At 45.5% G+C, this 24,487-nt stretch overlaps 2 protein-coding genes across 5 annotated transcripts; one reads left to right on the plus strand and one right to left on the minus strand.

Annotated features, from left to right (window-relative positions):
* Positions 1–832: 832 nt before the first annotated feature.
* LOC114859803 (NACHT, LRR and PYD domains-containing protein 12-like) lies at positions 833–18,855 on the minus strand. 4 transcript variants are annotated; one of them, XM_055510153.1, is made up of 13 exons: positions 18,755–18,854; positions 17,122–17,244; positions 16,887–17,009; positions 10,328–10,545; positions 8,242–10,186; positions 7,435–7,608; positions 6,628–6,801; positions 5,817–5,990; positions 5,361–5,534; positions 4,765–4,938; positions 3,861–4,034; positions 2,365–2,538; positions 833–1,526 (listed from the first exon to the last, which is right to left on the minus strand). In XM_055510153.1, the coding sequence occupies exons 2-13, from the start codon at positions 17,223–17,225 to the stop codon at positions 1,256–1,258; spliced, it is 3,879 nt and encodes a 1,292-aa protein (XP_055366128.1). In that variant the 5' UTR covers positions 17,226–17,244; positions 18,755–18,854; the 3' UTR covers positions 833–1,255. The 4 variants fall into 4 exon arrangements, 3 of the variants coding, with proteins under 3 accessions (XP_055366128.1, XP_055366125.1, XP_055366126.1); XM_055510150.1 differs by having other exon boundaries at positions 8,242–10,189; XM_055510151.1 differs by lacking the exon at positions 18,755–18,854 and adding an exon at positions 18,408–18,426 and having other exon boundaries at positions 8,242–10,189.
* Positions 18,856–18,861: 6 nt separating this feature from the next.
* On the plus strand, positions 18,862–24,136 carry LOC114859812 (dnaJ homolog subfamily A member 3, mitochondrial-like). The gene is made up of 12 exons (XM_029157807.3): positions 18,862–19,105; positions 21,376–21,509; positions 21,636–21,719; positions 21,795–22,001; positions 22,076–22,228; positions 22,299–22,446; positions 22,620–22,684; positions 22,766–22,894; positions 22,977–23,092; positions 23,317–23,411; positions 23,516–23,654; positions 23,738–24,136. The coding sequence occupies exons 1-11, from the start codon at positions 18,898–18,900 to the stop codon at positions 23,638–23,640; spliced, it is 1,464 nt and encodes a 487-aa protein (XP_029013640.1). The 5' UTR covers positions 18,862–18,897; the 3' UTR covers positions 23,641–23,654; positions 23,738–24,136.
* The last annotated feature ends 351 nt before the right edge of the window (positions 24,137–24,487 follow it).

Consider the following 24,487-nt stretch of genomic DNA (forward strand, 5'->3'; position numbering starts at 1 on the left):
GTTTGACTGGCACTTTGCGATAAGCCAGCGATAACGAGGCAATTAAAGGAAGGACATGTGATCAAATGAGGGAGCACCTCAACCTGCTCTCAGCTTCACAAGTAATGAACAGTCTTATACACTTGTATCTTGGATGTTATTCTTTTGTTATTATGACATTTACATATTTTTATTTAGGTTTATGGACTCTATCAGCAGACACACACACATGCTGGACGTAGTTTGACTCATACTCTCTCTCTCTCTCCTTGTTGATATGAGCTCTGCCCTCCAGCGATATTTGCAGCTGCTTTTTCCAAAGATGAAAATGATCTTTTTCTTTCTCTGTCTGAGATCACTTTGCTGCCTCTTTTCACAGCATATGAGAATGTGACCCACTCACAGATGGAAGGTGGAGCCTCTGTGTTGAGATAAGACTTGTTGCTCACGGTGATATTTACATTGCTTAGTGGCAAATGTCACCCTCCATTGAAAATACATTCCACACAAACACACACAGCTGGGATGCTGTTTTGCTGGTCACCATGGAGACGACAGGAAACGACAGAGAAGCGGCAGGGGAGAGAGAGGGGCAGCGTGGTCTGCTATTTAATGGGGTCACACACGGGCTGTAACATAACTGGAGACATGGAAGTCTGAGCTCTCTCCTTGGCTTTTGTCCAGTCAACGCCCCCTCTCATGTCAGCAGTCAGCACGTGTGGACGTCAGGGACACAGAAGAGGAACAATTTCAGATTTGTAGGATTATTTTTTATAATTATGTTTTAGAAATTAAAAGGAGTCACCCAAACAGTCTTGTGCACTGCTTTTCTAGTGCTTCTAGAATCTAAGAATAAGAATAAGAACACCTTTATTGGTCCCACATTGAGGAAAATTACATCAGAGTACAGTTAAAATATGGCCAAAGGGCATTAACTAATGAACAGAGACAAAGCTAATCTGGCACAAACTACAGTGACACTGATGAGAAGTGTAGTGTGTAAAATGTGTGTAAATCGATTATTGCACATTATGAATTATAAATAAATCTACAATAAAGACCATTTACCTCATGCAATTTAAAATTTTGAATGATAAAAACTGAACAATCAATTAATTTGTTTATAAAATAAAAGTATATTGTGAAAATGATTTTGAGTCTGTCCTTCAGTTTATTATTTTACTAGAAGACGCAGTCAACGCTCGAACAGCAGCTCAGTGGCGCCATCTACTGGATCAGCGGTGCATGTGTAAGAGCAGCTGCAAACATCCTTAAATCAAACTACTGTAGACTGAGAGATAAAGAACATCTCATCAACCTCTAGATTAGCCAACCCTAGTGTCAGGACAGTCTGAGGTGTGTGAGATTCAGTCTGTGTTCTGGTCCAAATGTTGTTTCTCCATTGTCCCAGGTCCCAAAGAGGCTTTACCCCTGAATCCTGCAGGTTGTTCCTACTTAGGTCCAGTTGTGTCAGATGTGACGGGTTGGACATCAGAGCTGAGGCCAGAGAATCACAGCTGATCTCTGACAAACTGCAGCCTCTCAATCTGAATAAAGAATCAAAGATGAAACAGTGGAAAACAACGAGTCAGTTGAAACCATTTAGTGTTTCATTATGTTATCCTTATTCTTGAACACATATTTGTCTCTTTATTACATTTCATTGATTTAATAGAGACAGAATCAACAATATGATCATGCCTGAAATTGTTCTGTCAAAACATTGTCTAAACATTGATAAACACAAACTTCATTCTCTCCTCTGCTCTTAATGGGCAAAGCTTCTATTTCTCTGTGTCTGTGTTCAGACACTGGGCAGAGACAGAGGAGGAACTTTCTCGTCCCACATGTGAAATGTCTCTATAGAGGATGTCACAGCACAGATGCTGTCATTCATCTGGATGTGGCTTCATCTTCTCAGACCATGTTGTAAATCAATGTTTGTGTATCAACAGTTCTTCTCTAGGATTTGTTTCCTGTTCTCTGCTCCTGAGTCAGACTCTGCTACTGCTCTGCATTTATCACCCTCTAATGAAACATCATCCACTGTCTCTGCTGCAGTTTGATGATCATTAATGAGCTTCAGTCAAATGTTTAGTTCTGTGTCCTGTTCTGAAGTTGCTGCTGATTCTCTCCTGCTTCTATTTGCTCCAAGCAGATTCTTTGTAGCTGCGTTATTAAACAAGTGTCTTCATTTAGTCTCAATCAGTTCTAAGAGTAACAGTCAAACATTATCTTCACCTTTAAATTACATTTATACAGTATTTTAAAGTACAGTATTTTTAAAGTAGGATTGCCACACAACAGTGTGAATGTGATCAGGTGATTTGACCTCCTTGAATCTCTATCAGCTTAACTTCACACAGAACTAAAACACAGTCTGACCTCAGAGTCTCCATTCGACACTGACGACTCTCCAGAAAACCACACAGATGCTTCACTCCTGAATCCTGCAGGTTGTTGTCGCTCAGGTCCAGTTCTGTCAGATGTGGCAAGTTGGACATCAGGGCTGAGGCCAGAGAATCACAGCTGATCTCTGACAAACTGCAGCTCATCAATCTGAATAAAGAATCAGAGATGAAACAGTAGAAAACAAAGAGTCAAATGAAACCATTCAGTGTCTCATTGTGTGTTTCGTATAGAGGTTTTTCAGACTCAAATTTTATTCAGAATACATTTGTCAATTGGCAATTCAATATTAAAAGTGGCATCATTAGGACCACTAGAAAATGTGTAGCGGATCATATTTACACGTTATGGCCATTTGAAACCGATTTAAGCAGCTGTAGTCCTGCACAAACCGAGGCGGTGTGCGTTCCAGCGTGCGGCAAACGATTTCTGGCAGACAATCACTATTTGGCACGACAACAGCAGTAAACGTCTGGCAGACAGACACAACACCAGCAGCACACAGGCTTGTCTGACGGGGGAGGAATGACGCTATCTCTACTCTGTTCGTCAGAAAAGCCACAGCGGTGCTTGGCAGCTACAACACTACCTCCGCCATCCTGTCTGTTTGCTGAAGTTGCAGTAGTGGGCTCTGATTGGTTAGGACAGTTGAACCTCATCCAATCAAATCTGAACAACGCTTTTAATTTTGAGACTCTTGGAGCGCATTCACAGATCATGCAATGCATTCTGGCTGCCTGCTGTCGCATTTGAATGAAGACACCTCTAAACCACGAGAAAATGAAATGCAATTGATTAAGTCTTTATTTAAACATTTAATTATTGAAGCTGGGTATTGAATCAACACTCTTTAATAATGCATTTCCATTTGCAGAATGCATTTTCAAATAAAATGACCAAATAGCATATTGAATTGTCACCTGCAAAATGTATTGCCATTTAAATAAAGACTACAAAGAACCATGACAATACGAAATGCAATTTATTAAATTTTTATTTATACTTAATTAATGAATGCATTAATGAAACCGAATACTGAATTGATACTTTTAATATTGAATTGCAAACTGCATTTTCCAATTGAACGAACTGTGATTTTGAGTCTGAAAATCCTCCATAGGTTTCGAGCTGAAGACTCTTCAGTTTAAAACTAGGAGTTCCAAACAGCAGAACCAACAAGACGCAGATTGAAAACTGTTCACACATTTCTCTGAGGTTCTACAAAAAATGCTCAAGTTCTGGACATGTCACATAAAAACACATAGAAACACACAGATGTTCTTTTTGGTCTCAGAACATCGTCCCAGAAACATTTTATTGTGAGAGTTTAATGGAGTCATTAAATTATTGATCTGTTGTTGGACAAATGGAGAGGAGCAACTTTCTCATCAAAGAATGAATGAACAAGGTTGTCTGGAGTTAAATGTCACGACAAAGATCACATCACATTAATCTCAAACATGGAGTCTGACCTCAGAGTCTCCAGTCGACACTGACGACTCTCCAGAAAACCACACAGATGCTTCACTCCTGAATCCTGCAGGTTGTTCTCACTCAGGTCCAGTTCTGTCAGATGTAACGGGTTGGACTTCAGAGCTGAGGCCAGAGAATCACAGCTGATCTCTGACAAACTGCAGCTCATCAATCTGAATAAAGAATCAGAGATGAAACAGTAGAAAACAAACAGTCAGAACCAGCAATATCATCATGACTGAAATCTTCCTGTCTGAACATTGTTAAACACAAACTTCAATATCTTGTCTGCTCTTAATGGGCAAAGCTTCTATTTCTCTGTGTCTGTGTTCAGACACTGGGCAGAGACAGAGGAGGAACTTTCTCGTCCCACATGTGAAATGTCTCTATAGAGGATGTCACAGCACAGATGCTGTCATTCATCTGGATGTGGCTTCATCTTCTCAGACCATGTTGTAAATCAATGTTTGTGTATCAACAGTTCTTCTCTAGGATTTGTTTCCTGTTCTCTGCTTCTCAGTCAGACTCTGCTGCTGCTCTACATTTATCACCCTATAATCAAACATCATCCACTGTCTCTGCTGCAGTTTGATGATCATTAATGAGCTTCAGTCAAATGTTTAGTTCTGTGTCCTGTTCTGAAGTTGCTGCTGATTCTCTCCTGCTTCCATTCGCTCCAAGCAGATTCTCGGTAGCTGCTTTATACCTGCCTTCATTTAGTCTCAATCAGTTCTAAGAGTAACAGTCAAACATTATTTTTACATTGAAATCATTCTTCATATTATAAATCAGAATTGCCACTTTTAGAACAGCTTGAATGTGATCAGTCCTGGAGATGATTTGACCTAATGATAAATCTGCTGTCATCTTAACTTAACACAGAACTAAAACATGGAGTCTGACCTCAGAGTCTTCAGTCGACACTGACAACTCTCCAGAAAACCACACAGATGCTTTACTCCTGAATCCTGCAGGTTGTTCTCACTCAGGTCCAGTTCTGTCAGATGTGATGGGTTGGACTTCAGAGCTGAGACCAAAGAATCACAGCTGATCTCTGATAAACTGCAGCCTCTCAAACTGAACAAAAAATCCAGAGACAGATTAAAACCATTCAGTGGTTCAGTCTCAGTGTGTTTATGTTCTTCTCTCTGATTCTGAAACATATTTGTCTCTTTATTATGATACACTGATTCATTGGAAGGCAAACACAGTGTTGTAGTGGCCCTGGGTTCTATTCCAGGGTAGCCCAGGCGCCTTTTTGTGTGGAGTTTAAATGTTCTATACCCCTTAACTCCGTTTTTCTCCCACAGTCCGAAAACATGCGCTAAAGTTAGTTGGGGAATCTAAATTGTCCAAAGGTGTGAGTGGTTGCATGAAATCTGTGAAAGTGTCAAAGCTTCAAAATTCCTCATCACAAACTGAATGAACATAAACTTGTCTGCAGTTTAGTGTCAGCACATCACATTAATCTCACACAAAACTAAAACATGGAGTCTGACCTCAGAGTTTCCAGTCGACAGTGAGGACTCTCCAGAAAACCACACAGATGCTTCACTCCTGAATCCTGCAGGTTGTTGTCACTCAGGTCCAGTTCTGTCAGATGTAACGGGTTGGACTTCAGAGCTGAGACCAGAGAATCACAGCTGATCTCTGACAAACTGCAGCTCCTCAATCTGCATAAAGAATCAAAGATAAAACAGTAGAAGACAAAGCGTCAGTTGACACCATTTTGGGTCTCATCATTTCTTTAGAGATGAAGATGCTTCAGAAAGCAGAAGTTTGGAAACAAGACGCTACAAACAACAGAACTTTTTTTCTGGTGAGTCAAAACAACAAACACTGGACAGATGCAGAGAAGAAACTTTTTCATCATACAATGAGCAAACATAAATGTGTCTGAAGGTCAATGTCAGCACAAAGTTCATATCACATTAATCTCAAACATGGAGTCTGACCTCAGAGTCTTCAATCGACACTGACGACTCTCCAGAAAACCACACAGATGCTTCACTCCTGAATCCTGCAGGTTGTTGTCACTCAGGTCCAGTTCTGTCAGATGTGACGGGTTGGACTTCAGAGCTGAGACCAGAGAATCACAGCTGATCTCTGACAAACTGCAGCCTCTCAATCTGAATTAAGAGTGAATGATGAAACAGTAAAAAAAAAACAGTCAGTTAAAACCATTCTGTGTTTGATTGTGTGTTTGGAGCTGAAGATGCTTCAGAAAGCAGAAATTTGGAAAGTAGAAACTAAAAAGAATAAACCACAGAAGAAAACTGAATTTATTATTAAGACCCTCAGTGTGGATCAGTACAACATCAGCCTCATGTGTCAGCACAATGTTCACATCACATTAAGCTCACTGTCACTCCCTTCAATGCACTTCTGAGCACTTTTTTTTTTCTTACATATTAAACGAAATCCACCGTTGAACTACGCCATACAGTGAAACATCACATTTTGAACAAACACAATTATAAATAAATACATGACAGAAAACAAAACAAAAAAATACCTCGCTGGCTGCAAACACACCAGAGGGAATGGTTACGAATCATCAAAAATAGCAAAAACAAACACTGTCACTTCTCTCCCCTCTTACTTGTGCACCAGCAAACATGTCCAGCGGAACACAATCTTTGCTCCTGGCCCACATTAACAATTAAATAAATAAAAACACACAATAAATATTCAAATAAAAAACGTAAACATGACCTGACATTTATGTCACTTAAACTCTCACAGAACTAAAACACTGAGTCTCACCTCAGAGTCTTCAGTCGACACTGACGACTCTCCAGAAAACCACACAGATGCTTCACTCCTGAATCCTGCAGCTTGTTGTCACTCAGGTCCAGTTGTGTGAGATGTGACGGGTTGGACTTCAGAGCTGAGGCCAGAAAATCACAGCTGATCTCTGACAAACTGCAGTCACTGAATCTGAATAAAGAATCAAAGATGTGGATCAAAGCATTAATAATGCATTAGATTTGTCCTGATCACTGATGTTTTGTCTAAAATGAGCAGAGTGATGTTGTGCTTGTGTTGTTGTGTCGTCATGATCTCAGCTTCTACACATCATCCATATGTCAGCACAACATTCATACACCTGTTGATGTCAGCACTGATTCACAAGCTGCTGCTGGAACCAGTAGAAAACCAGACGTGTTGGATCAAAGACTTCATCTGGTTCCTTTCATTCATCGTCTTCTCTCTAAGTCTGAACTATTCTGTGTCGACATCATTGTCTGACAGGAAGCATCACACACAGGTTGAAGTGTCGCCTGTTGATGGAGACGAATCAGACGCCACTAAAGATCCTTCAAACATGTGGAGACATGATTTACTCTGAGTCTCTGCTGCTGTGTCACATTAAAAATGTGTGACTTTGGTAGAAACAATGTCACAAACTTCTGTCCATGAACTTTATAGACTTTATAAAGTCACAACAAACTGTCAATCATTCCTGCAGTTTTCTGACGCAATCTCTTTTCATTCTAGATTCAAGTGGAGACGTTTGAAGTGACGAGCTGAAAAACTGCTGCTGAGACATTAACCAGGAAAAACACTGACCTCAGAGTCTCTAATCGACAGTGAGGACTCTCCAGTCCAACACACAGAACCTTCACTGATGAATCCAGCAGTTCGTTGTGACTCAGGTCCAGATGTGTCAGATGTGACGGGTTGGACTTCAGAGCTGAGGCCACAACTTCACAGTGAGTCTCTGAGAGTCCAAACCAAGAAAGTCTGTGATGACAGAAAATATAAAGTCTATAAATGTGAACTGACTTCATGAATGTTGATGCTGAGGCAGCTGTAGCTCAGTTGGTCTCATCCATCACAGTGTGTGGTGTGAACCTTGTGTCAACGTGGTCATTATGATGAAGAGCAGATAGTTTGGACAGAAGCGTCTGTCACATCACTGTAACGTCAACATGTCCAGTTGTGGTGACAGGAAGCTGTGATGGGTTTAATGTGATGGAGGTTGTAGCTGCTTTTATATCAACTGGATGTGTTGCTACAGTACGGCTCCTTCTCATCTTCATGGCTCCTGTTGAACCAACACAAGAACCAGTGCATCTGAAGCCTCTATTGTTATCATTGATATCATATTATCATTGAGTCCTATTGGTTCTAATGCAGAGTTCAACTGGTTGGAAACAAGATCAGCAAGAATCAAAGTCAGATGTAGCAGGCAGAGGTCAAAGGTCAGCACCTCACCTGAACCCAGTGAGCCCAACCTCTTTGACAGAAGCTTCTCTTTTAGCGGAAAACAACAGACTGGAACCTTTCAAGTCTAAACCTCATTTTTTTTTAACCCTGAGGCTTCAGCTTCATGTTGCTGTGGAATATTAATCATCACATTAACGTTGGACTTACTGAGCCTTTCTGCAGTTTCTCACAGCTGGGATCAGTCTCCATCGTCCCTCCTTTGTTGTGTTGTACTTCCCCAGGTCGAACTCCTCCAGAACCTCCTCTGACATCTGCAGCATGTAGGCCAGAGCTGAACACTGGATCAAGGAGAGTTCCTTCTGTGATCTGTTCTTTGACTTTAGGAACTCTTGGATCTGATTATGGACTGAGCGGTCGTTCATCTCCATCAGACAGTGGAAGATGTTGATGCTTCTGTCTGGAGAGATTTCACCACTGTTTTTTTTCAGATTGTTGATGATTCTCTGGATGGTTTCTTGACTGTTCTCTGTGTGACCCATGAAACCTCCTAAGATTCTCTGGTTGGACTGTAGACAGAGGCCATGAAGGAAGCGAACAAACAGGTCCAGGTGGCCACTTGGACTACGAAGGGATTTCTTCATGGCACCATTCAGAAATTCATCCAGAGATGAGAAAGTTTTAGCATGAAGCTTATCATTATGTTGCGTTTTTTTATTTACCAAAAACTGTTCATTCTTTCTAAAGATAAAATCTCTGTGTTTGGAGTCTTTTAGGAAGTTCTTCAGTTCCTCCTCCTTCTCGTCGGTGTAACAGTGCATCATGTAAACAGCAGCCAGAAACTCCTGAACACTCAGATGAACAAAGCAGTAGACTGTTTTCTGGAGGATCACACTCTCTCTCCTGAAGATCTGAGTACAGACTCCTGAGTGAACCAAGGCCTCTGTGACGTCTAGACCACACTGCTCCAGGTCTTCTTGGTAGAACATGATGGTTCCTTCCTCCAGATGTTTGAGCGCCAGCCTCCCCAGCTTCAGGAGAACTTCCCTGTCAGCCTCCGTCAGCTCCTGTGGACTGGTCTCATGTCCCTCATGGTACTTGTTCCTCTTCCTCTTGGTCTGGACCAGTAGGAAGTGTGAGTACAGGTCCGTCAGGGTCGTGGGCAGCGCTCCTCTCTGCTCTGTAGTCAACATGTGCTCCAGAACCGTAGCAGTGATCCAGCAGAACACTGGGATCTGACACATGATGTGGAGGCTCCTGGACATCTTGACGTGTAAGATGATTCTGAAGGACATCTGCTCGCGGCTGGGTCTCCTCCTGAAGTACTTATCGATCTTGGTGTCGGTGAAGCCCCGTATTTCTGGATAGCTGGACATCTGCTTGTGTCTAAATCTCCTCCTGAAGTACTCGTCCTTCTGGGCGTCGGTGAAGCCTCGGACTTCTGTGACCCGGTCCACACACGTAGGAGGGATCTGATGGGCTGCTGCGGGTCGGGAAGTGATCCAGACCAGAGCCGAGGGAAGCAGGTTCCCCTGGATGAGGTTGGTCAGCAGCACGTTGACAGATGACGTGTGTGTGACGTCAGACACAACCTTCCTGTGGCTGAAGTCCAGTGAGAGTCTGCTTTCATCCAGGCCGTCAAAAATGAACAGAAGCTTCAGGACAGCGAGATGCTCTGCTGGGACCTTCTGGAGCGTTGGATGGAAAACACGGAGCAGCGTGAGAAGACTGTGCTGCTGATCTCTGATCAGGTTCAGCTCCCTGAACGACAGCAGAACCAGAACACTGAGGTCTGGGTTTTCCCGGCCCTCGGCCCAGTCCAGAGTGAATTTCTGCACTGAGAAGGTTTTTCCAACGCCAGCAACGCCGTTGGTCAGAACCAGTCTGATGGGTCCGTGTGGGTCAGAGGAGGCTCTAAAGATGTCGTGGACCTTGATGGGAGCCTCATGGAGGGTCTTCTTCTTGGAAGCTGTTTCCAGCTGCCTCACCTCATGTTGGGTGTTCACCTCTTCACTCTGTCCCTCTGTGATGTAGAGCTCAGTGTAGATGCTGGTGAGGAGGACTCCACTTCCTGTTTCACCTCCTTCAGTCACACGTTCACATCTGCTCCTCAGACTGAGCTTATGTTCATCTAAAGCCTCCTGCAGAGAAACATCTGCTGAAAGAACAAGAAACAGAGACTGAACTAAAAGACCAACTTGTTTTGTTTACTACCCACCGAAACAATTCAGTGTATTATTAAATGTGTGAATCATGAAAATACTTTTATCAGAAATTATGACATCATCAGTCTCACTTTGGACGCTGCTGGTCTGTGGTCCAGCTCTTGTTCTGGGTCGTTTCCCACATTGGGGACAGGAGGAATCTCCGGATGGTCCAGACTGGTCCCAGTATGAGGTGATGCACTGTCTACAGAACCAGTGTCCACAGTTGCTGAAGACTGGATCCTTCAGACCCTCCTGACACACTGCACAGCAGGAAGGCTCCTCCACAGAAACACGACTCCTCTTCTCTCTGTCAATACATTAGTTAAGAACTATAATTACTGGTTGATACTGATGAGTCCAACACTGTAGAACATGAATGTAAAGCTAAGGTTGTGAACAGTTGAAAAAGCCAACTGACACCTGATCAAGGTAATCAGCAGAGAAAGTTGAGTTCAATACACTAAATGCAATGTTAATTTAACTCAAAATATTTAATAGTATTAACTTGTCTGCTACTTCTCTACTACTACTTTAACTTTACATTCAGTGCACTAATTACCAATTTGATTTAACTTAAAAACATTTATAGTATCAATTACTTTATCCAAAAGTATTAACTCAAAGAATTAAATTGAAATCATAAAAAGTAAAACATACAAGCAGCAGCACATTAGCAGCTACTGAGTGGCAGAAAAGCTCAGGGAAGCACAGAGAAGTGCACTTTTGCTCCATTAACCACAGTAGAAACAAACAGAGACAAATCCTCTGGCAGTAATCAGCCATTGCTGATTGCATGCACATTAAATTCTAGCATTACATGACAACGTTGTGAGTCACTTTTCCCGCACAGCAGTATTAGTATTACTTATGATGCCCGCCAACGGTATAAACATTTACCAACACTGAACAAAACCAACCAACAAGAATACATTCATACACAATTACACACTAAATCACAGCACAAGCAGTTAATCAATAACACACTAAAATATTTGAAAAAAATTATAGCTGATGATAATTACCCAAAAGTCTTGCACCTGATCGGTTAAAAGAAACATGAGTTTTCATTTTACAATACACTACTGTAAGTTAACTTAGTACTGTAAGTTAACCTAATCATACAATAGCATAAGGTCAATGACAAATAATAACAGTATAAACAGTAAATTTTGGAACCAAATGAAACAGATCAACTAGTCAAAATTCCATCCATCCATCCATCCATCCATCCATCCATCCATCCATCCATCCATCCATCCATCCATCCATCCATCCATCCATCCATCCATCCATTTTCATCCGCTTTATCCGGGGCTGGGTCGTGGGGGCAGCAGTCTTGTGCAGAGAGTTCCAGACTTCCCTCTCCCTGGACACTTCCTCCAGCTCTTCCGGTGGGACCCCATGACGTTCCCAGGCCAGCCGAGAGACGTAGTCTCTCCAGCGAGTCCTGGGTCTTCCTCGGGGCCTCCTACCGGTGGGACATGCCGAGAACACCTCCCCAGGGAGGCGTCCAGGAGGCATCCGAACCAGATGCCCGAGCCACCTCAACTGGCTCCTCTCGATGTGGAGGAGCAGTGCCTCTACTCCGAGCTCCTCCCGGGTGACAGAGCTCCTCGCCTTATCTCTAAGGGAGCGCCCAGCCACCCTGCGGAGGAAGCTCATTTCAGCCGCTTGTATCCGTGACCTTGCCCTTTCGGTCATGACCCAAAGCTCATGACCATAGGTGAGGGTAGGAACGTAGATTGACCGGTAAATTGAGAGTTTTGCCCTTCGGCTCAGCTCCCTCTTCACCACGACGGACCGATACACCGACCGCATTACTGCAGCCGCCGCAACAATCCGTTTGTCAAACTCACGCTCCTTCCTTCCCTCACTCGTGAACAAGACCCCAAGATACTTAAACTCCTCCACTTGGGGCAGGAACAGTCCTCCAACATGGAGAGAGCAAACCACCTTTTTCCGGTTAAGAACCATGGCCTCAGATTTGGATGAACTGATTCTCATCCCAGCTGCTTCACACTCAGCTGCACACCGCCCCAGCGCACGCTAGAGGTCCTGGCCCGATGAAGCCAACAAGACGACATCTTCTGCAAAAAGCAGAGATCCTGCGGTCCCTAAACCAGACCCCTCCGGCCCCTGGCTGCGCCTAGAAATTCTGTCCATAAAAATAATGAACAAAACCGGTGACAAAGGGCAGCCCTGCCGAAGTCCAACCTGCACCGGGAACAGGTCTGACTTATTGCTGGCAATGCGAACCAAGCTCCTGCTCCGGTTGTACAGGGACCGAACAGCCCTTAGCAAAGGGCCCTGGACTCCATACTCCCGGAGCACCCCCCACAGGATGTCACGAGAGACGCCGTCGAATGCCTTCTCCAGATCCACAAAACACATGTAGACTGGTTGGGCAAACTCCCACAAACCCCCAAGCACCCTGCTGAGGGTATAAAGCTGGTCCAGCGTTCCACGACCAGGCCGAAAACCACATTGTTCCTCCTGTATCCGAGGTTCGACTATAGGCCGAATTCTCCTCTCCAGTACCTTGGCATAGACTTTCCCAGGGAGGCTGAGAAGTGTGATCCCCCTATAGTTGGAACACACTCTCCTGTCCCCCTTTTTGTGAAGAGGGACAACCACCCCGGTTGTCCAGTCCAGAGGAACTGTCCTCCTCGTCCACGCCATGTTGCAGAGGCGTGTCACCCAAGACAGCCCCACAACATCCAGAGACTTGAGGTACTCAGGACAGATCTCATCCACCCCCGCTGCTCTGCCACCAAGAAGCTTACTAACTACCTCGGTGACCTCAGCCTGGGTGATAGGCGAGTCCGCCTCTGAGTCCCCTGCCTCTGCTTCCGCAGCAGAAGGCATGTCAAAGGGGTTGAGGAGATCCTCAAAGTACTCCTTCCACCGTCCAATAACATCCCCAGTTGAGGTCAACAGCTCCCCACCTCCAATGAAAACAGAGTTGGTAAAGAACTGCTTCCCCCTCCTGAGGCGCCGAACAGTTTGCCAGAATCTCTTTGAGGCCGAGCGATAGTCCTCCTCCATGGCCTCCCCGAATTCCTCCCAGGCCCGAGTTTTTGCCTCCGCAACGGCATGGGCTGCAGCACGCTTGGCCTGCCGGTACCCATCAGCTGCCTCAGGAGTCCCACAGGTCAACCATACCTGGTAGGACTCCTTCTTCAGCTTGATGGCGTCCCTTCCCTCCGGCCTCCACCACCGGGTTCGGGGATTACCACCACGACAGGCACCAGAGACCCTGCGTCCACAGCTCCGAACGGCCGCGTTGACGATGGAGACGGAGAACATGGTCCACTCGGACTCTATGTCTCCAACCTCCCTCGGAATCTGGTCGAAGCTCTCCCGGAGGTGTGAGTTGAAGGTCCATCTGACAGAGGGTTCAGCCAGGCGTTCCCAACAGACCCTCACAATACGTTTGGGCCTGCCAAGTCGTTCCAGCCTCCTTCCCTGCCAGCGGATTCTACTCACCACCAGGTGGTGATCAGTTGACAGCTCAGCCCCTCTCTTCACCCGAGTGTCCAAAACATATGAGTGGAGGTCAGGTGAAACGACTACAAAGTCTATCATCAACCTCCGGCCTAGGGTGTCCTGGTGCCATGTGCACCGATGGACACCCTTATGTTGGAACATGGTGTTTGTTATGGCCAAACTGTGCCTAGCACAGAAGTCCAAAAACATAACACCATTCGGGTTCAGATCAGGGAGGCCGTTCCTCCCAATCACGCCTCTCCAGGTATCACTGTCGTTACCTACGTGGGCATTGAAATCTCCCAGAAGAATGATGGGGTCCGCAGTTGGAGCGCTTTCCAACACTCCCTCCAGAGACCCCAAGAAGACCGGGTACTCCACACTACCATTTGGCTCGTAAGCACAAATGACAGTGAGTGACCTATCCCCCACCCGAAGGCGCAGGGAAGCGACCCTCTCGTCCACCGGGGAAAACTCCAACACATGGCGGCTAAGCTGGGGAGCTATGAGCAAGCCCGTACCGGCCCACCGCCTCTCACCGCAGGCAACTCCAGAGTAGAAGAGAGTCCAGCCCCTCTCAAGGAGTTGGGTTCCAGAGCCCAGGCTGTGTGTGGAGGTGAGCCCGACTATTTCTAGCCGGTACCGCTTGACCTCCTGCACAAGCTCAGGCTCCTTTCCCCCCAGTGACGTGACATTCCATGTCCTAATAGCCAGATTGGTTATCCAGGGATTGGGTCGCCTAGGCTCCCGCCTTCGACCGCCGCAAAAGAAACATGAGTTTTCATTTTACAATACACTACTGTAAGTTAACTTAGTACTGTAAGTTAACCTAATCATACAATAGCATAAGGTCAATGACAAATAATAACAGTATAAACAGTAAATTTTGGAACCAAATGAAACAGATCAAGTAGTCAAAATTCAGGGTTGTTTAAAAGACATCAAATCCTGGATGTCCCAAAACTTCCTTCAACTAAATTCAGATAAAACCGAAATTCTTATTGTTGGGCCTAAAAATCCGAGAGACATACTATTGAGTCACATAGCCACCCTGGATGGCATAACATTAGCTTCAGATTCTACTGTGAGGAACCTTGGTGTCATCTTTGACCAGGATCTCTCTTTTACATCATACATTAAACAAATCTCCAGAACCGCCTACTTTCATCTTAGAAATATAGCTAAAATCAGAAGCATCCTTTCTTAGAGTGATGCAGAGAAACTGATCCATGCATTTGTTACCTCTAGGCTGGACTACTGTAACTCCTTACTCATAGGATGTCCTAACAGCTCCTTAAAAAGCCTACAGCTTATTCAAAATACCGCAGCCGGAGTCCTGACAGGACTTAGAAAGAGAGATCACATTTCTCCTACATTAGCTTCTCTGCACTGGCTGCCTGTAAAATGTAGGATAGAATTTAAAATTCTCCTACTCACCTACAAAGTACTCAATGACAAAGCTCCTTCTTATCTTAAAGACCTCATAGTTCCTTATGCTCCCAGCAGAACACTTCGTTCTCAGAGCGCTGGGCTACTTGTTCCTAGAGTGTTTAAATGGGGGCAGAGCTTTTAGCTACCAAGCTCCTCTCCTCTGGAACCAGCTCCCTTTTTAAGGTTCGAAAAGCTGACACACTCTCCACCTTTAAGGTCAGGCTTAAAACCTTCCTTTTTGATGAAGTTTATAGTTAGAGATGGTTCAGGTCACTGGCAATGATTGTTAGTCACAGGAACCATCTCTTAGTTAAGCTGCAATAGACATAGACTGCTGGGGGACTTAATTTATACACTGAGCTCCCCTGTTTCCTTCTACCTCTTCTGTCCAATAACCTCCCATCTCTCTCTCTCTCTCCTCTACTCTGTCCTCACCTACAGGTATCATTGGACTCAAAGTTTGGTGTCTGTGATGGGCAGCTGCGGATCCAACCATCCTGCCTGCATCCAGTCCCTGGTCCTACCATCCTGCCTGTGCTCTGTTGTTGCTTGTTGTTGCTTGTTGCTGTTGCTGTGCTTTTCTCTCTCTCTATCCTCTCACCCCAACCGGTCGAGGCAGATGGCCGCCCACATCCAGCCTGGTTCTGCTGGACGTTTCTTCCTCGTTAGAGAGGGAGTTTTTCCTCTCCACTGTTGCTGTCAAATTACAGTAAATGCTTGCTGTATGTGGGATTTGTTGGGTTTAGTTGTGTGAGGTTTTAAACCTTATTTTGTAAAGTGCCTTGAGATAACTTTGTTGTTATTTGGCGCTATATAAATAAAATTGAAAGTGGAAATTGAAATATGTATTTTGCTTTGAAATCAACATTTAACAATAAAGTTCAAGTGAATGTGTGGTAAACGGTTTAAACCGTTAATTTGAATAGATCCAGTAAAATAAATGTCCGTGAAAATGACGGCAAACATCTTAAATAGCAACAGTATATTACCGTCACAGGCAAAACAGTACACCATAATACATACACTTTATTACTGTTAAAAGAAAACAAAAACAGAAGGTAACTACAATTTACTGTAATTGAGTAGACAACATATAGTTTTTACTGTTAAATATAATTTCTTAATTTATATAATTTTCTACATCAATGACGAACAGCAGTATCAAAACTATCGTACAGTATATTGGCTCTAGGATATGATATATTTTACAGACCCCAATTATCGTACATTTGCCAACACTGACTGTGGTTCAAGCTGTTCTCTGGTGGAAGTCATGTAAATCTATCTGTGCTACTTTGTCAATGAGACAAAGAACTGTTAAAATAGAAACAGTTACAGTCAGCTACTGTAGCAGTCAGTGAGGTGGCTGAGTGAAATAAATGATACTGCGGTAATATTGTTAATTGCGTGTTTTTCACAAAGTTTCAAAGCAGCCAATCACAAAGCTTTAAATCCTGTCTCCATGGAGACAGAAGTACAAGATCCCCACTAACCCTTAAAAGTTAATTAATTAACTAAAGGTAATTTAAATTAAAGTTGCTCAAGTTTGGGATTGCTACTCAGTTTTAAGTATTCTCCTTCAAATTTGTACAATTAACTTTAATTTAATAGTAATAGTACAAAACTTTTAGAATTTGTATAGACTATATTCTTTTTTTTAAATAAACCAGTCATACAGTGCACTGTTTTCATCCTCCATCAGGTCAGTTCACAGTAGAAGCTGGTTCTTACTTTGTGTCTAAGGATCCAGGTTCATTACTGAAGTCTGGAGGAACAAAGTCTTTAGACCAGTCACTCTTCATAGATGGACAGCTGGATCCTGGAGGTTTTGCTGTCCATCTGTGGTTCTGATCTCTGTAAACACAGCATGTTTTTATTCACTGATCTCCAAAGGGCAAACACAGTTATGGTTAAGACAAATAAATTAAAAGTCAGGAACTGTAAGGGACTTTGTATCAGTTCTCACGTTGTCTGTGAGGCTCCAGGTTCAGAACCTTTGGACTGGTCCCTGTCCAGACAGCTGGATCCTGAAGGCTCTGCTGTGTTCTCTTCCTCCACACAAACACTCATTTTCTAGAACTCGGTCAGTCTGAGAGATAAACAAATAACACTGAATGTGATCCAGAGCCAGTTCAGTGTCTCATTAGTTTTTTCATTGAAGGGAAAATCCTGCAATCCAACCACAGCAGTAATGGAGCAGAGTTGCAGTGGGCAAAACCCAGGTCGATATGAGTTTTGACCCAGTTGCTACGACATTCCGTCAGAACGTGGTAGAGCGAAACCCGTCGACATTTTCGATTTAAGAAACTCACACATGCACAGACACGCTCCTAATCGGAGCGTGTCTGTGCATGTGTGAGTTTCTGATAGTTCTCTTTGATAGTTCAGACTAAAAACTGGAGCACAGACTATAGTCGCAGGCAGAGGTGCTCTCTCCTCTCGCCTAATAGAGATCTGTTTATTAGTTAAAACTGGTGTTGAATGCTAAAAAGCAGTACAGTGACTTTGGTCCATAATTCCAGACTAACACTAGTACGTCCTTGTACTAGAGGTAGCACACTAAAACTCCACTAATACCTGTGTACTTTTACTGTGTAGTTGAGGATTTAGTATTATTTAAAACTACCATGTCATACTGTAATAGAGTCAACTTTGACAGTGAATAACTTGACATTGGTGCATAACGCCACACCCAGACCCACTTTCTCATTGTTCTACAGGAAGTGTACTATCACCGCACAAAGACCTGTGTACGTTTACTGTATATTTTGCAGTTTAGTAGTATTTAAATGTACCATGTGATACTGTAATACATTAAACTTTGACAGTGAATAACATATACAGTACATATAAATTGGGATTTAAAAATTACGCATAAATCGTATCTAAATTTCCACGTAAAAAAGATGTGACTCATCGCTCTTATTGAGTAATGGCTGAGGAAGTTGTCATGAAAGCGCCAAAAGCAGTACAGAGCAACAAGCTACAGTAGTCGGATGTTTTTCCAGGGATCTGTTGTAGCCACTCCTCCAGTTTGGGGGTCACAGCCCCCAGTGCTCCGATCACCACAGGCACCACTGTGGCCTTCACCTTCCAAGCCTTCTCCAGTTCTTCTCTGAGCCCTTGGTATTTCTCTAGTTTCTCATGTTCCTTTTTCCTGATGTTGCCATCGCTTGGTATTGCCACATCCACCACTACGGCTTTCCTCTGCTCTTTATCCACCACCACAATGTCTGGTTGGTTCGCCATTACCATTCTGTCTGTCTGGATCTGGAAGTCCCACAGGATCTTGGCTCGGAGGTGTTTCCCACTCTTGGTGTTTCCAGTCCATACTCCGGAATATATATATATATATATATATATATATATATATATATATATATATATATATATATATATATATATATATATATATATATATATATATATATATATATATATATATATATATATGTCATCAGTAATAATAATATATATTAAGAATATAATTTACAGTATAGTTTGGCACATCGGGTTTTTCATCATTGGATCCTGTCTTTTCTTTACAATCCTTAAACAAACTGGCTCAGTTAAAAATAGAAATGTTGCCGAACACTCACAGACTCAACTTCGGGTTTCCTTCCGTTCTGTTTTCTCTAAGCGAAGGGTAAAACTCTAGTATCAAGTCAAATACTTTCGGTTTGCCAAAGTTCGCACATGCGCAGACGAGCTCCGATCCTCTGACGTCGACAGTGACGTGAAAATGGCGTCCAGCGTTGTCCGACTCACTACACGCTGCTTAATCGGTTCGTTTGGTTCTGGACATCGAGGCGGATATTCTCTGACCGTCTTCTTCAAACGTGCAGGACTTTGTTCAGCGGCGGTGTCGCAGACGCATCGAGGACGGACTTCGTTTAGTTTATTAACCCACCGAGGACACGAAGACGCTGTGACATTGAGCGGACTGACAGGTGAGCGGAGAATTTAGAGAAATGTGCAAAGAGTTTCCTGCAAGTGCTGAAAATTGACGTCTGTGTAGAAGCTCTGAGCTTCATAGTTTCCAGCCAAGTTACGGCAGAACCAGCTCCACGGTTCTGATCCGCCTCGTTTAAACATGATGCAAGAACTGACTGTGTTCTGCAGTTGCATCAGTCACAGCCTGGACTCATTCGGACCTGATCACCTATGTACCAAACACCATTCACTGCCGCTGAAGTCCAATATGAGATGTACAGAACCAAAACACACGTCCGATTCTCTCATACACTTGCTTATAGTTTAAAAGAGTCCTCAGACTCTAAGTTCCTCATACTTAGCCACATACACATACATTTAGGGCCGGGGGTGGGCTCTTTCACTGGGGCCTGGGGCTGAGGCCAGTTGTGGCCTCGCCCACTGGCCCTGGTGGAGAGATCACCACCCAGTTTTAACTGCAAAAAGACATTTAGGGCGAGGGGGGGCACTGTCCGGGGGACACACCGTCAGCCAGCGGTTGTGCTCCTGGAGGTGTCACCCACCTTCAGTGCACTTTAGTTGCACACACTCACGTCCAAGCTGGGTTGCAGGGTTCTGGGGGACCTTTTTCTGCTGCCCTCTGCCTCCCCCGGGTTGGGGGGGTTGGTCGGGGCTCGGGAGGAGCTGCGGTCCCTGCCTGGGGCCACATGGACGGCAGGCCGGAGACCTACCCTCCCCACGAATGTGATCAAGCGAATGGTGTGGGTGCGAGAATGTATCTGAGAGTGCATTGGTTCACGTATGATTGACTAGTTTGTTGTGAGAGAGTCTATGGTGTGTGTGTGTGTGTGTTGATGTGATGATGTGTGTTGCACATGTGGGTGGGTGTATGCGTCTGTGTTTGTGTGAGTTGGTATGCGTGTGGTGCGGTTGAAGTGTGGGGGGTCCGGTTTTTCGCCCGGGGTACGATGATCGTCTGCCTGGGTGGTCTCTTTTCTGCTGACCCCACCAATTGCTGGCCTTGTGCTGCAGGCCGCTGTAGCGCCAGGGGATGAGGTCGGGCCGATGGGGTAGGCCCCGCTCCGCCCGTGTGGGGGTGGTGGGCTGGGGGCGGGCCCCACTCTGGGCGCGGGGGCATCTTCTGGCGGGCTCCCTACGGACCGTGGGTCCTCGGGCTCTACTCTTTCAGGCCGACCCTCCCGCCGGGGGGAGTGTTTGCCCCTGGTTCTCATGGGGCGGACAGCGTTGACCCCCGGTGGCCCACTCTGGCCTCGGGTGCTGTCTCTGTGGCTGCTGCAGCTCTGCCTGGGGGGCTCTGTGTGGGCGGCTTGGGTTGCAACACCTGCCCTCCTGGAACTGAAGGTGTGTGGGCTCCCTGGCTGCTAGGATTCCTTCCTCTGCTTGCTGGATGGGCGTAGGGGCGGAGCCCCTCACATCACCCTGGCTTCCACAAGTGGCATTGTTCATGCACCAACGTCTGCCTCACCCTTTGGGTGAATAATGATAAGCTACAGCCTTACTAACCTTGTAGTGGGACACTTTCCAAATCCAACTGTAAGTATTATTGATACTTATCACTACCAATATGAATAATGTGTGAATATGGAATTTGTGGTGTTGTATGTCATGACTTTTATTAAGTAGTATGGGATATGTATAATAATGCACATATGTATGTATATTGTATGTATATGTTTGTATTAGTATGTGCACATACCTTATTGGTATTAGTATTAATCTCCACGGTAAACCACAGTACAAAAGTTGTTTAGTTATGAATGTGTTAGCCTAAGGTACATCCCTGCTTTTATAAATTTATTTATTTATTTTTATTTTTTGCTCCGATTGTTTACTTAACAGATTTGCTTGGTTTCAGCAGCTGGTATATATTCTATATATACTCTTCTTGTTAAAGCAAAGCTGTCCATCACAATATGGCATTCAGCGTAATATATGCTGCTTGCTAAACTGCTGGACAGAACAAAAAAAAAAAAAGAGTCCTCAGACATATTATGTGAAGCATTCACAACTTTTTGATATTGTGTAATTGCTTTAACCATCCAAATTACAGCGTAATGTGTATTAGATATATATGCATAGTATGTAGTTTATAGGCCAGGTCCTTGTATGTAGGTTAAATAATGACAGAAGAATATTTAGCAAAGTGGCTGCAACTTTAAAATGCAACCCTGAATTCTTGTCGCTTTTACATCTCATGACTGTTCACATCAGGCAGAGCCTCAGTTGTTGCCTCCTGCTCTGACGAGTCCTTCTGCTTTGTCTGCAGGACCAGGGTTTCACCATGGACCCTGCACCTTCTTCCACACCAGCAGCACTGTGGCGAAGGAGCAGGACTTCTATGAAATCTTGGGCGTCTCCCGCGCCGCCTCACAGAAGGACATCAAGAAAGCTTATTACCAGGTCAGGCTCCGTTCAGCCTGATGCGTTGTAGCTGCGCCTCGTGAGCTTGTGTTGTTATTAATCGTTAATAACGCTGCTGTAACAGTCAAGCTGCTCTGTTCTCATTCCGTCTAATACTCTACACAGTTGGCAAAGAAGTTCCACCCCGACACTAATCCCGATGAGCCAGAAGCCAAAGAGAAGTTTGCCAGGTTGGCTGAAGCCTACGAGGTACGAAACTAATGACTTCATATGAAACATCCAATAACTCTGTCTCGAGATCAGATTTGCTCCGTCCATGTTTAGACACTCAGTGACGCGGTGAAGAGGAAACAGTACGACACGTACGGAGCAGCAGGCTTTGACCCCAGTGGAGCCGGGGCCTCTCAGCACTACTACAGAGCAGGAGGCGCCAGCATCGACCCTGAGGAGCTCTTCAGGAAGATCTTTGGAGAGTTCACAGGAGGAGCGGGCTTTGGAGACGCTCACAGCATGTTTGAGGAAACTCCCACGGTCAGCTCCTCCCTCTGATCACACGCGCTCGGCAGGTTCTGTGATTCAGCCTGATTATTTCCGTCTTGCTGTAGTTTGTGATGGAGCTGACGTTTCTGGAGGCGGCGAAGGGCGTGACCCGGGACCTGCGCGTGAACATGGAGGACAGCTGCCCCCGGTGCCGCGGAGCAGGCAGCGAGCCGGGCACCAAGGTGTCGGCGTGTCACTACTGCAGCGGCAGCGGCACGGTCAGTCCCTGCGGCCGAAGCTTTGCTCTGTCCTGTCCGGCCTCGTCACCGTGGGCGTTTCCACCTGCAGGAGACGCTCGCCACAGGCCCCTTCGTGATGCGCTCCGCCTGTCGGCGCTGCGGCGGGAGGGGCTCCATCGTGAACACGCCCTGCGCTCTGTGCCGGGGGTCGGGCCGGACCAAGCGCACGCAGACGCTTCCTGTGGCCGTCCCTGCTGGTGGGTTCTCGCCCTGGAACCTGATGGTAGAAGATTAGAACGCTCAGAACACCAACGTGCAGATTCCCAGGAATCCACAGTTTGGCCTGAGTCTGTTGATGCCCTTTGACCTCTGGTGTCTCAGACGTGGACAAAGGCGCTGAGCTGAAGAACGTTGTGATTTTCTCTTACAGGAGTGGAAGACGGTCAAACCGTGCGCTTGTCGGTGGGACAGAGAGACGTTCTCATCACATTCAGAGTGAGCTTTGTTCTTCCTGTGGTTAAATCCTGTTCCTGTTCTGGGTGTTTCCTGAGGTCGTGTTTAAATGTCTGGGTCCAGGTGGAGAAGAGCCCGGTGTTCAGGCGGAGCGGAGCAGACATCCACTCAGACTTGTTCATCTCCATAGCTCAGGCCGTCCTGGGCGGCACGGCCACAGCACTGGGTCTGCACCAGACCATCAGGATAGTGGTAAGAAGCAGGAAGTGGTGCCGATGCAGCAGCAGAACCTCTCTGTCTGCTCTGCCTCAAAGCTTCTAGTCTGCGCTTTCAGATTCCCTCTGGATGCCAGGCTGATCAGGTGATCCGGCTTGAGGGGAAAGGCATTCGGAGGATGAACAGCTACAGCTATGGAGACCACTACGTTCACATCAAAGTCAGAGTGCCCAAGTACGAGAGCCAAATCAAACACACACGTTCACGGGTTCTGAGCGGATCTGAGTGGTGTCTCAGCTCCACAAAGCTCTGTTGCATTCACCTTGAACCTCACTGGATGCAGTTCATTGTTGAATGTAGTTTTCCGATGGCATTTGGTGACTGTGACATAAACATAGGAACTCACCAGCGTTGTACTTTAGCCTGTTGTTACAGAGGAGACTGTGTTTTTCCTGCAGTAAACTCACCAGGAGGCAGCGCTCTCTGTTGCTAAGTTACGCTGAGGAGGAGACGGACGTCCAGGGGACGGTCACCGGTGTGAGTCGCTCAGCAGGTGAGGACTGGCGCTCAGCTGCCTCCTTCAGGCCAAACGTGGCTCCACCCCAGTGGAGAGGCTCGCAGTGGTGTGCGTCACCTGAAGCAGCGTGTTGTTTCCAGGAGGGGGCAGCAGCACCTCAGGCTCTGGAGCGAAGGCGACCGGCCGGGAGGAGGCCCAGAACACGCAGCAGGAGCCCAAGGAGGAGGGAGGCTTCTTCTCTAAGCTGAAGAAGATGTGGAGCTGACGCTAAGGCCGCAGGTACCAGCTTTAAACACAGTGGACGTCCTCCTCAACAGCACTGTGGTTCCATCTGCAGTGACGCTCTGTTTTTACCTGAACAGGTCAAAGAGGAGAGGAAGGAGGTCTCATCTGCTGGATCAGCCGTCATGTTCTGATTGTTCCCACCGTGTGGACAGAAGAGGTGAAACCAGACTGGTGGTGATGCCGGTTCACCCGTTCACCACAGACCGGCGCTAGGCTGCGTCTGCCTTTTCTACTGTGCTGGAGATGATGACAGTCAGTGACTCTATGTAATGAAGGCACCAAACCACTGGTTTAATTAGAACCATGTGATGCATCAGTTCTTCATCATTAAACCAGATGAACTTGAGATGATGATATTTATCTGTTCTAGTGAATATTTAATAAAACAAAGTTCTACAACACTTGGTTCTGTCACAGTGGTTCTCTTGGTTTGTTCTACCTGTTCATTTGAATAATAAAAATATTCGTTGCCATAATTTTCAGTCTCCATTCATTTATTACCGTTCCTTGTTCCTGCAGCTGTAAATCGTGATACTGATTCTCATCATTAGTCAGTGCTCCGTGGATAACGTGGCTCTTTGAGCGTCTTCTTCTCCCTCAGACGTGTGATGCTGTCAGTCGCCCACTTCAGCCTCTGAACACAAGCTGGTTCAAGGCTCATCTGGAACGTCCTGCTGCTCTCAGACTCAGTGGTCAGGGCTGTGGAGCCTCCCAAAGGAGATTTATATTTAAAGGGAAGCTCTCAGACCCGGCCTGACTGTGTTCATGCATCACATTATGTCTCACTAAATGTCCAGTAAATACTGAAGCAGTGTCTCTATGTAAAT

Source organism: Betta splendens, chromosome 1 (assembly GCF_900634795.4).
Source record: "Betta splendens chromosome 1, fBetSpl5.4, whole genome shotgun sequence".
Taxonomy (NCBI): domain Eukaryota; kingdom Metazoa; phylum Chordata; class Actinopteri; order Anabantiformes; family Osphronemidae; genus Betta; species Betta splendens.